We start from the raw sequence: 12,939 nt of genomic DNA, 5'->3' as shown, positions 1-12,939 counted from the left end.
TTTGAACCTGCGGCAGTCCTGATCAGTGCCGTGGCAGTGTGCCCTGTGCCAGCCCCGCCCCCTGATGGCATGATGTCACGACATCGAACTGAGGGGGTGGGGTCACTAGCACCGGGAACTACAGCACTGGCCAGGGCGTCCTCAGGACTGTACAGGCTGCATGGACTCTCCTGACTGCACTGTAGCAGCGATACCGGCTGCCAGCCAGATGCCAGGACCATGGAGCAGTGACTGTGCCACCCACAGAGCCCTGTGCTCTGTGTGCCCTGGCACCACTCGTACAATCCTAGTAACAGCCGAGGCAAAGAAATATGCTCTGGGACCTGCATAATATTCCTGTGTACATTTTGGGATTAGATCCTATTGAAATGTTTGATAACCAGTCTGACCCCAGGGCTGTGCGATGTGGGAGATCTCTGGGCTGCTCTTATGTCCAGACACTGGGCTTCATTCAGAGTCGCTCGTAAGCGGCCGCTCGTTCGCTCCGAGCGATGTTCGCACAACTGCGCATGCGTACGGGTTTTAGTACGCATGCGCGAACCAGTCAGTGCGGCCGAAAATCGTGTGCTCACTAAATAGCGAATGCCTGCTAATTTGAGTGACAGGATGAGGTGTTTGTGGGTGGTAACAGGGGAAGGTGCTTGAAAACGGGGAAGTGGAGATCAGAACGCAGGTGTGCCTAAAGGTCAAAACGGGCATTTTAAGGGTGTGCATAATTAACAAAGCAGCGTCATCGGCCACGTCAGTTGGTGTCTTTTAGCCAGAACTGCTCGCATGACTGCGGTAGGAAAAACCAACCACAAGAATAGCGAGCAGTTCATACGCCGTTCGATGTACTCGATTAATCTAATAAATAGCAGAGATGATGTATGGTGCGAGTGGCCAGGGGGCGTTTTTTTCAAAATAACGACTGCATGTTTTGTTCGTTCGTTCGTTCAGACATAGAGGCGTGAACAGACCGCAAAGAGCGAACGGTTAATTTAAATTGCAACCCCCTTTTTCTGAACGAGCGAGCGCAAATAGCGTCCGGCTCTGAATCAGACCCACACTTCATAGACAGTCCCGTTAGTTACCATCAGCTTTTCACACTTATGTTGTGTAAACCGCGCCTGCTCCAGTCCTGCTCACTACTGTGCATAGCATACATCCCCCACAGCTATCTGCTCCAGTCCTGCTCACTGCTGTACATGGCATACATCCCCCACAGATATCTGCTCCAGTCCTGCTCACTACTGTACATAGCATACATCCCCCACAGCTATCTGCTCCAGTCCTGCTCACTACTGTGCATAGCGTACATCCCCCACAGCGATCTGCTCTCTACTGTACATAGCATACATCCCCCACAGCGATCTGCTCTCTACTGTACATAGCATACATCCCCCACAGCTATCTGCTCACTACTGTACATGGCATACATCCCCCACAGCTATCTGCTCCAGTCCTGCTCACTACTGTGCATAGCATACATCCCCCACAGCTATCTGCTCCAGTCCTGCTCACTACTGTACATGGCATACATCCCCCACAGCTATCTGCTCTCTACTGTACATAGCATACATCCCCCACAGCTATCTGCTCACTACTGTACATGGCATACATTACCCACAGCTATCTGCTCTCTACTGTACATAGCATTCATCTCCCACAGCTATCTGCTCCAGTCCTGCTCACTACTGTGCATAGCATACATCCCCCACAGCTATCTGCTCCAGTCCTGCTCACTACTGTACATGGCATACATCCCCCACAGCTATCTACTCACTGCTGTACATGGCATACATCCCCCACGGCTATCTGCTCCAGTCCTGCTCACTACTGTACATAGCATACATCCCCCACAGCTATCTGCTCCAGTCCTACTCACTACTGTGCATAGCGTACATCCCCCACAGCGATCTGCTCTCTACTGTACATAGCATACATCCCCCACAGCGATCTGCTCTCTACTGTACATAGCATACATCCCCCACAGCTATCTGCTCACTACTGTACATGGCATACATCCCCCACAGCTATCTGCTCTCTACTGTACATAGCATACATCTCCCACAGCTATCTGCTCCAGTCCTGCTCACTACTGTGCATAGCATACATCCCCCACAGCTATCTGCTCCAGTCCTGCTCACTACTGTACATGGCATACATCCCCCACAGCTATCTACTCACTACTGTACATGGCATACATCCCCCACAGCTATCTGCTCTCTACTGTGCATAGCATACATCCCCCACAGCTATCTGCTCCAGTCCTGCTCACTACTTTGCATAGCATACATCCCCCACAGCTATCTACTCACTACTGTACATGGCATACATCCCCCACAGCTATCTGCTCTCTACTGTACATAGCATACATCTCCCACAGCTATCTGCTCTCTACTGTGCATAGCATACATCCCCCACAGCTATCTGCTCCAGTCCTGCTCACTACTGTACATGGCATACATCCCCCACAGCTATCTACTCACTACTGTACATGGCATACATCCCCCAAAGCTATCTGCTCTCTACTGTGCATAGCATACATCCCCCACAGCTATCTGCTCCAGTCCTGCTCACTACTTTGCATAGCATACATCCCTCACGGCTATCTGCTCCAGTCCTGCTCACTACTGTACATGGCATACATCCCCCACAGCTATCTACTCACTACTGTACATAGCATACATCCCCCACAGCTATCTGCTCTCTACTGTACATAGCATACATCTCCCACAGCTATCTGCTCCAGTCCTGCTCACTACTGTGCATAGCATACATCCCCCACAGCTATCTGCTCCAGTCCTGCTCACTACTTTGCATAGCATACATCCCTCACGGCTATCTGCTCACTACTGTACATAGCATACATCCCCCACGGCTATCTGCTCCAGTCCTGCTCACTACTGTACATAGCATACATCCCCCACAGCTATCTGCTCACTACTGTACATAGCATACATCTGCCACAGCTATCTGCTCACTACTGTACATGGCATACATCCCCCACAGCTATCTGCTCTCTACTGTACATAGCATACATCTCCCACAGCTATCTGCTCCAGTCCTGCTCACTACTGTGCATAGCATACATCCCCCACAGCTATCTGCTCCAGTCCTGCTCACTACTGTGCATAGCATACATCCCCCACGGCTATCTGCTCCAGTCCTGCTCACTACTGTGCATAGCATACATCCCTCACGGCTATCTGCTCCAGTCCTGCTCACTACTGTACATGGCATACATCCCCCACAGCTATCTGCTCCAGTCCTGCTCACTACTGTACATGGCATACATCCCCCACGGCTATCTGCTCCAGTCCTGCTCACTACTGTACATAGCATACATCCCCCACAGCTATCTGCTCACTACTGTACATCGCATACATCCCCCACGGCTATCTGCTCTAGTCCTGCTCACTACTGTACATAGCATACATCCCCCACAGCTATCTGCTCACTACTGTACATAGCGTACATCCCCCACAGCTATCTGCTCCCTACTGTGCATAGCATACATCCCCCACAGCTATCTGCTCCAGTCCTGCTCACTACTGTACATGGCATACATCCCCCACAGCTATCTACTCACTGCTGTACATGGCATACATCCCCCACAGCTATCTGCTCTCTACTGTGCATAGCATACATCCCCCACAGCTATCTGCTCCAGTCCTGCTCACTACTTTGCATAGCATACATCCCTCACGGCTATCTGCTCCAGTCCTGCTCACTACTGTACATGGCATACATCCCCCACAGCTATCTACTCACTACTGTACATAGCATACATCCCCCACAGCTATCTGCTCTCTACTGTACATAGCATACATCTCCCACAGCTATCTGCTCCAGTCCTGCTCACTACTGTGCATAGCATACATCCCCCACAGCTATCTGCTCCAGTCCTGCTCACTACTTTGCATAGCATACATCCCTCACGGCTATCTGCTCACTACTGTACATAGCATACATCCCCCACGGCTATCTGCTCCAGTCCTGCTCACTACTGTACATAGCATACATCCCCCACAGCTATCTGCTCACTACTGTACATAGCATACATCCGCCACAGCTATCTGCTCACTACTGTACATGGCATACATCCCCCACAGCTATCTGCTCTCTACTGTACATAGCATACATCTCCCACAGCTATCTGCTCCAGTCCTGCTCACTACTGTGCATAGCATACATCCCCCACAGCTATCTGCTCCAGTCCTGCTCACTACTGTGCATAGCATACATCCCCCACGGCTATCTGCTCCAGTCCTGCTCACTACTGTGCATAGCATACATCCCTCACGGCTATCTGCTCCAGTCCTGCTCACTACTGTACATGGCATACATCCCCCACAGCTATCTGCCCCAGTCCTGCTCACTACTGTACATGGCATACATCCCCCACAGCTATCTGCTCACTACTGTACATCGCATACATCCCCCACGGCTATCTGCTCTAGTCCTGCTCACTACTGTACATAGCATACATCCCCCACAGCTATCTGCTCACTACTGTACATAGCGTACATCCCCCACAGCTATCTGCTCCAGTCCTGCTCACTACTCTACATAGCATACATCCCCCACAGCTATCTGCTCACTACTGTACATAGCATACATCCCCCACAGCTATCTGCTCTCTACTGTACATAGCATACATCCCCCACAGCTATCTGCTCACTACTGTACATAGCATACATCCCCCACAGCCACCTGCTCACTACTGTACATGGCATACATCCCCCACAGCCACCTGCTCACTACTGTACATGGCATACATCCCCCACGGCCACCTGCTCACTACTGTACATGGCATACATCCCCCACGGCTATCTGCTCCAGTCCTGCTCACTACTGTACATGGCATACATCCCCCACAGCTATCTGCTCCAGTCCTGCTCACTACTGTACATAGCATGCATCCCCCACAGCCACCTGCTCACTACTGTACATAGCATACATCCCCCACAGCCACCTGCTCACTACTGTACATGGCATACATCCCCCATGGCTATCTGCTCCAGTCCTGCTCACTACTGTACATAGCGTACATGCCCCACGGCTATCTACTCACTACTGTACATGGCATACATCCCCCACAGCTATCTGCTCACTACTGTACATAGCACACATCCCCCACAGCCACCTGCTCACTACTGTACATGGCATACATCCCCCACGGCTATCTGCTCCAGTCCTGCTCACTACTGTACATAGCGTACATGCCCCACGGCTATCTACTCACTACTGTACATAGCATACATCCCCCACAGCCACCTGCTCACTACTGTACATGGCATACATCCCCCACGGCTATCTGCTCCAGTCCTGCTCACTACTGTACATGGCATACATCCCCCACAGCTATCTGCTCCAGTCCTGCTCACTACTGTACATAGCATGCATCCCCCACAGCCACCTGCTCACTACTGTACATAGCATACATCCCCCACAGCCACCTGCTCACTACTGTACATGGCATACATCCCCCATGGCTATCTGCTCCAGTCCTGCTCACTACTGTACATAGCGTACATGCCCCACGGCTATCTACTCACTACTGTACATGGCATACATCCCCCACAGCTATCTACTCACTACTGTACATGGCATACATCCCCCACAGCTATCTGCTCACTACTGTACATAGCACACATCCCCCACAGCCACCTGCTCACTACTGTACATGGCATACATCCCCCACGGCTATCTGCTCCAGTCCTGCTCACTACTGTACATAGCGTACATGCCCCACGGCTATCTACTCACTACTGTACATAGCATACATCCCCCACAGCCACCTGCTCACTACTGTACATGGCATACATCCCCCACGGCTATCTGCTCCAGTCCTGCTCACTACTGTACATGGCATACATCCCCCACAGCTATCTGCTCCAGTCCTGCTCACTACTGTACATAGCATACATCCCCCACAGCTATCTGCTCACTACTGTACATAGCGTACATCCCCCACAGCTATCTGCTCCCTACTGTGCATAGCATACATCCCCCACAGCTATCTGCTCCAGTCCTGCTCACTACTGTACATGGCATACATCCCCCACAGCTATCTACTCACTGCTGTACATGGCATACATCCCCCACAGCTATCTGCTCTCTACTGTGCATAGCATACATCCCCCACAGCTATCTGCTCCAGTCCTGCTCACTACTTTGCATAGCATACATCCCTCACGGCTATCTGCTCCAGTCCTGCTCACTACTGTACATGGCATACATCCCCCACAGCTATCTACTCACTACTGTACATAGCATACATCCCCCACAGCTATCTGCTCTCTACTGTACATAGCATACATCTCCCACAGCTATCTGCTCCAGTCCTGCTCACTACTGTGCATAGCATACATCCCCCACAGCTATCTGCTCCAGTCCTGCTCACTACTTTGCATAGCATACATCCCTCACGGCTATCTGCTCACTACTGTACATAGCATACATCCGCCACGGCTATCTGCTCCAGTCCTGCTCACTACTGTACATAGCATACATCCCCCACAGCTATCTGCTCACTACTGTACATAGCATACATCCGCCACAGCTATCTGCTCACTACTGTACATGGCATACATCCCCCACAGCTATCTGCTCTCTACTGTACATAGCATACATCTCCCACAGCTATCTGCTCCAGTCCTGCTCACTACTGTGCATAGCATACATCCCCCACAGCTATCTGCTCCAGTCCTGCTCACTACTGTGCATAGCATACATCCCCCACGGCTATCTGCTCCAGTCCTGCTCACTACTGTGCATAGCATACATCCCTCACGGCTATCTGCTCCAGTCCTGCTCACTACTGTACATGGCATACATCCCCCACAGCTATCTGCCCCAGTCCTGCTCACTACTGTACATGGCATACATCCCCCACAGCTATCTGCTCACTACTGTACATCGCATACATCCCCCACGGCTATCTGCTCTAGTCCTGCTCACTACTGTACATAGCATACATCCCCCACAGCTATCTGCTCACTACTGTACATAGCGTACATCCCCCACAGCTATCTGCTCCAGTCCTGCTCACTACTCTACATAGCATACATCCCCCACAGCTATCTGCTCACTACTGTACATAGCATACATCCCCCACAGCTATCTGCTCTCTACTGTACATAGCATACATCCCCCACAGCTATCTGCTCACTACTGTACATAGCATACATCCCCCACAGCCACCTGCTCACTACTGTACATGGCATACATCCCCCACAGCCACCTGCTCACTACTGTACATGGCATACATCCCCCACGGCCACCTGCTCACTACTGTACATGGCATACATCCCCCACGGCTATCTGCTCCAGTCCTGCTCACTACTGTACATGGCATACATCCCCCACAGCTATCTGCTCCAGTCCTGCTCACTACTGTACATAGCATGCATCCCCCACAGCCACCTGCTCACTACTGTACATAGCATACATCCCCCACAGCCACCTGCTCACTACTGTACATGGCATACATCCCCCATGGCTATCTGCTCCAGTCCTGCTCACTACTGTACATAGCGTACATGCCCCACGGCTATCTACTCACTACTGTACATGGCATACCTCCCCCACAGCTATCTACTCACTACTGTACATGGCATACATCCCCCACAGCTATCTGCTCACTACTGTACATAGCACACATCCCCCACAGCCACCTGCTCACTACTGTACATGGCATACATCCCCCACGGCTATCTGCTCCAGTCCTGCTCACTACTGTACATAGCGTACATGCCCCACGGCTATCTACTCACTACTGTACATAGCATACATCCCCCACAGCCACCTGCTCACTACTGTACATGGCATACATCCCCCACGGCTATCTGCTCCAGTCCTGCTCACTACTGTACATGGCATACATCCCCCACAGCTATCTGCTCCAGTCCTGCTCACTACTGTACATAGCATGCATCCCCCACAGCCACCTGCTCACTACTGTACATAGCATACATCCCCCACAGCCACCTGCTCACTACTGTACATGGCATACATCCCCCATGGCTATCTGCTCCAGTCCTGCTCACTACTGTACATAGCGTACATGCCCCACGGCTATCTACTCACTACTGTACATGGCATACATCCCCCACAGCTATCTACTCACTACTGTACATGGCATACATCCCCCACAGCTATCTGCTCACTACTGTACATAGCACACATCCCCCACAGCCACCTGCTCACTACTGTACATGGCATACATCCCCCACGGCTATCTGCTCCAGTCCTGCTCACTACTGTACATAGCGTACATGCCCCACGGCTATCTACTCACTACTGTACATAGCATACATCCCCCACAGCCACCTGCTCACTACTGTACATGGCATACATCCCCCACGGCTATCTGCTCCAGTCCTGCTCACTACTGTACATGGCATACATCCCCCACAGCTATCTGCTCCAGTCCTGCTCACTACTGTACATAGCATGCATCCCCCACAGCCACCTGCTCACTACTGTACATAGCATACATCCCCCACAGCCACCTGCTCACTACTGTACATGGCATACATCCCCCATGGCTATCTGCTCCAGTCCTGCTCACTACTGTACATAGCGTACATGCCCCACGGCTATCTACTCACTACTGTACATGGCATACATCCCCCACAGCTATCTACTCACTACTGTACATGGCATACATCCCCCACAGCTATCTGCTCACTACTGTACATAGCACACATCCCCCACAGCCACCTGCTCACTACTGTACATGGCATACATCCCCCACGGCTATCTGCTCCAGTCCTGCTCACTACTGTACATAGCGTACATGCCCCACGGCTATCTACTCACTACTGTACATAGCATACATCCCCCACGGCTATCTGCACAGTAGTTACTGATTCACAATGACTGTATTATACATATATACCGAATATCTGAGTTGTATCTGTTATTTATACAACAGTGTTACTACATATCTTGAATAGCACAGTCTTAGGGGCAGATTCAATTGGGCGCAAGGTTTTGCGATGAAAAACCTTGCGCCCAATTTTGGAATATCGCTGCTATGCGCGCTCCCAATACCCGCAGTATCCAATTAAAAAAAATAGTGGTCGCAGGGTTTTCAGCTCTGAAAACCCCATGCTGCATTAAAAAAAAAATGAAGCATTCTTCACTTACCTGCCCGGGGTCTTCGGTGGTCTCCCCTCTATCTTCTGACTGGAGAGGGGGCTTCTGGGAGTCCCGGGGGCTGTTGGTAGGCTCCAGGGGCTGGAGGGAGGGGCAAGGTCTGCTGGGAGATGTAGTTCTTCCAGCGCCCATTCCGGGGGGCCACACTAACACCGGGGGTCTCACACACACACACACACACACACCAATACCAGGGCCGCAACTAGGATTTTTGTCACCCGGGGAAGACAGTAATTTGGCGCCCCCCTGGTAATTCCCCCATAGTAATGTCCCCTTCAGCAGTGCACCTATAGTAATGCCCCTGTAGTGCCGCTTTTTACACACACACACACACACACACCACCGTCCGGTCCACCCGGCTGCTCCTCTGAACTATGGGAGAGACGTCATGACGGGAAACCTCGCAGGCACGGGTAACCTACAGGAAATACCTCGCAGGCGCGGGAAACCAACGGGAAATACCTCGCAGGCGCGGGAAACCTACGGGACATACCTCGCAGGCACGGGAACCCTACGGGACATACCTCGCAGGCGCGGGAAACCTACGGGAAATACCTCGCAGGCGCGGGTAACCTACGGGACATACCTCGCAGGCGCGGGAACCCTACGGGACATACCTCGCAGGCGCGGGAACCCTACGGGACATACCTCGCAGGCGCGGGAACCCTACGGGACATACCTCGCAGGCGCGGGAACCCTACGGGACATACCTCGCAGGCGCGGGAAACCTACGGGACATACCTCGCAGGCCCGGGAAACCTACGGGACATACCTCGCAGGCGCGGGAAACCTATGGGACATGCCTCGCAGGCGTGGGAAACCTACCGGACATGCCTCGCAGGCGCGGGAAACCTACGGGACATGCCTCGCAGGCACGGGTAACCTACAGGAAATACCTCGCAGGCGCGGGAAACCTACAGGAAATACCTTGCAGGTGCGGGTAACCTACAGGAAATACCTCGCAGGCGCGGGAAACCTACAGGAAATATCTCGCAGGTGCAGGATTTTTTATATTCTCGCACCAAATTGAATATGCCCCTTAGGGTGGGTACTCACTTGCACAATATTTTAGTGATTTGGGCAAATCAGGCATATCGTGCAGTATTTATGCCGGACTGCGCACTCCCGCAGGTTACATGCGATATCATGTGATTGGCCGTGCTGCACAGTCAATCACACGATATCGCATGTGAGGCTGTACATAATATAGGATGGAACAGTGATCGTTCCATCGTTCTTTAAATCTAAGTGTGTACCAGCCATCTTCTTTGGAGCAGTGCGAAGGGAAATCGCCCCCTCCATCGGCACGGTATGCAGTCGGGAAGCCGGCGAACCTAATTCCGACGGCTTAATCCCGGCGAGGGTTAAATGACAGACGTCTAAATCCAGATGCGGTTAGGGTTCCCGGGGGGGAATTAGGGTTAGGCACCCCCCCGGGAGGATAGGGTCAGGCTAGGGGAAGGGGGGGTTAGGCGTCCCCGGGGGGGACTTAGGGTTAGGCACCCCCCTGGGGGATGTAGGTTTCGGCAGCGGAGAAGGGGGGATTAGGGTTAGGCACCCCCCGGGGGATGTAGGTTTCGGCAGCGGAGAAGGGGGGATTAGGGTTAGGCACTGGGGGGAAGGTTAGGGTTAGGCACCCCTAGGGAGGGTTAGGGGAGGGAATTAGGTTAGTCAATACTTACCTTAGGGACGATCGGGATTTTCACTCATGTCGGGCAGCCGCTGTCAGGATTCCAACCGCCGGTAAATCATACCGATTCCATTGGCACAATTGCCGGTTGTACAAGTGTATAGCCAGCCTTAAACAGCTGACGCAGTTTCCTGACCTCGCAGGCCGCCTAGCCTGAGTAAGCTGAATCAGACTCAGAGTCCCCGACCAGGGCCGAATTAACCACCAGGTGATGCAGGTAGCTGGGTCCTAGGGGACTGGTCCAATACCCGCAGCCCACACCAGCAGCCGTCTGTTGTTACTGGTAAAAGGGAGGGTCAGGTGCTGCAGCGCATTGATCATATAGCAGGCTGGTGGCTACACATACTGTCATGGTGCCAGGGGCGGGCCTGGCGCCTCTATCACGTGGTCAGTCCTATGGGCACAGCACAAGGTGTAAGAAGAGCGCGTGCTGAGTTCTGATTGGAAGATATGATCACATGCCCCCCTGACCCCTGGTAGGCAACAGCCCCAGGTGCGTCTTTAGGCTGAGACAGGGACCTACATAGGGGGGCAAATATTTATATAATAATGCGCTATGACCTATCCCGTCTCCGTCCCAAACTGCTCCAAGAGACGGGACAGACCAGGAATGGAGAATCCCCTGCAGCGCTGGCAGAGGGTACGTATAGCGGACCAGCACCCAGCGTATGACAGGTACAAAACTATGATGAATAGACCCCTCAGGCGCTAAATACATCCCCAAGACATGCGCGCCCCTACTTTTGGAGCATACACTGTGCGAATTTGTGCCACTGGCGTCCATTTAAATATGTATCGGGCCCTAAATATCAACTATTCATATATCAGCTTCCATCTGATTATTGCAGGATAATGACAGCTGGAACCTGATTATTGGAAATAGGGGCCCAATATATCACCACTGAAATCGGGTATAAACAGCTGTTTCCATATAATTTATGTCTTCCTGCAATTTACCGCATTATCTCCAGCGTATAAAGTACTGAAAAGCTCGCTGGCGTCACACACTGTGGCCTATACGCTCCTTTTTCTAGAATATTTTGGCCTTTAGACCTCTCTCCGGCAGCCCATACTGGCACATGCCCGGCACTGACTCTATGACGCATAGCTGACGGGCATTCTTTACATTACAGCCGCAGTTTTACTTTTGCACCAGTTTCATTTTACTAGAGAAGGGATGTCCAAGCAGTAACTGCAGAGTAACATATGACAATGTAGTGTGAGTTTGTACAATGAAATGCGTCGTACACTATTAAGGTGCGTAGCCACTACACGAGAGTGGAGCGACTGTACTATCCCAACATTGTAATCGTTCAGTCGTTCTTCAACCTGTGCAGAGGATAATGTACCCACACTGAACAATATGTCAGTCAGTGCAGGCTCCTCCCTCATTCCCGAACATGCACAACCTGACTATAATCGGCAGGTCGGCCGGCATGTTCAGGGAAATACAGATGCCGGCAACGACCAGCGGGAGCGCGCATCGCTGGTTATTGCCGGCATATTCACTGCACGATTAATGAACGAGAACGATGTCGTAATCGTTCAATCGCTAATTTTTCTCGTGTAGCGGATTGTGCTGATAGAAGCGTTTTGTTCTGGACTCTGACAGGTACGGTGGGAGACTGGAAGACCCTGTTTACGGCTCAACAGAACGAGGCATTTGAAGAGCATTACAAGAAAATGATGAGCGGCTGCACTTTGAAATTTCAGGACCCAAAGTGAAGATTGTGCGCCCCCCTGTGGCTAGAAGGAGAATCACCAGCAGTGTCGGGAATATTTGTTGATTTTCATTCCTTGTGACATTTATACTGTGAATTACTCAATAAAAAAAAATTAACAAAACTGCAAATGTGTACAATGCTCCTTTTATGTTGTGCATACAGCAACCAATCAGATATCATCTCACATCAGTGAACAAGCGAGAATAATGAAAGCTGATATATTACTGGTTGCTGTCGGTGATTCATTCTGTCCTCCTCTTCCCTACCATTGATGCAGTTAAAGCCGCTGTACTAATCAGATTAATTGTATGTATATAGCAGAGGGTCCCAAACGCGGTCCTCAAGGCTCCCCAACAGTTCAGGTGTTCAAGATAT

At 51.5% G+C, this 12,939-nt stretch overlaps 1 protein-coding gene across 2 annotated transcripts in view; it reads left to right on the top strand.

Moving 5' to 3' along the window:
• The window catches only part of LOC148481376 (sulfotransferase 1C2-like), a 47,513-nt gene extending 34,948 nt beyond the window's left edge, over nucleotides 1-12,565 (top strand). For both annotated transcript variants that reach the window (XM_088453552.1, XM_088453553.1), the window contains one exon: nucleotides 12,453-12,565. In XM_088453552.1, coding sequence (XP_088309678.1) covers nucleotides 12,453-12,565 — 113 coding nt within the window. The remainder of the gene's footprint in view (nucleotides 1-12,452) is intronic.
• Nucleotides 12,566-12,939: the final 374 nt, after the last annotated feature.

Source organism: Taudactylus pleione, unplaced genomic scaffold (assembly GCF_031769625.1).
Source record: "Taudactylus pleione unplaced genomic scaffold, aTauple2 ptg000583l, whole genome shotgun sequence".
NCBI lineage: Eukaryota > Metazoa > Chordata > Amphibia > Anura > Myobatrachidae > Taudactylus > Taudactylus pleione.
Note: the sequence above shows the minus strand (reverse complement) of the source record. Positions and strands in the feature narration are given on the sequence as shown.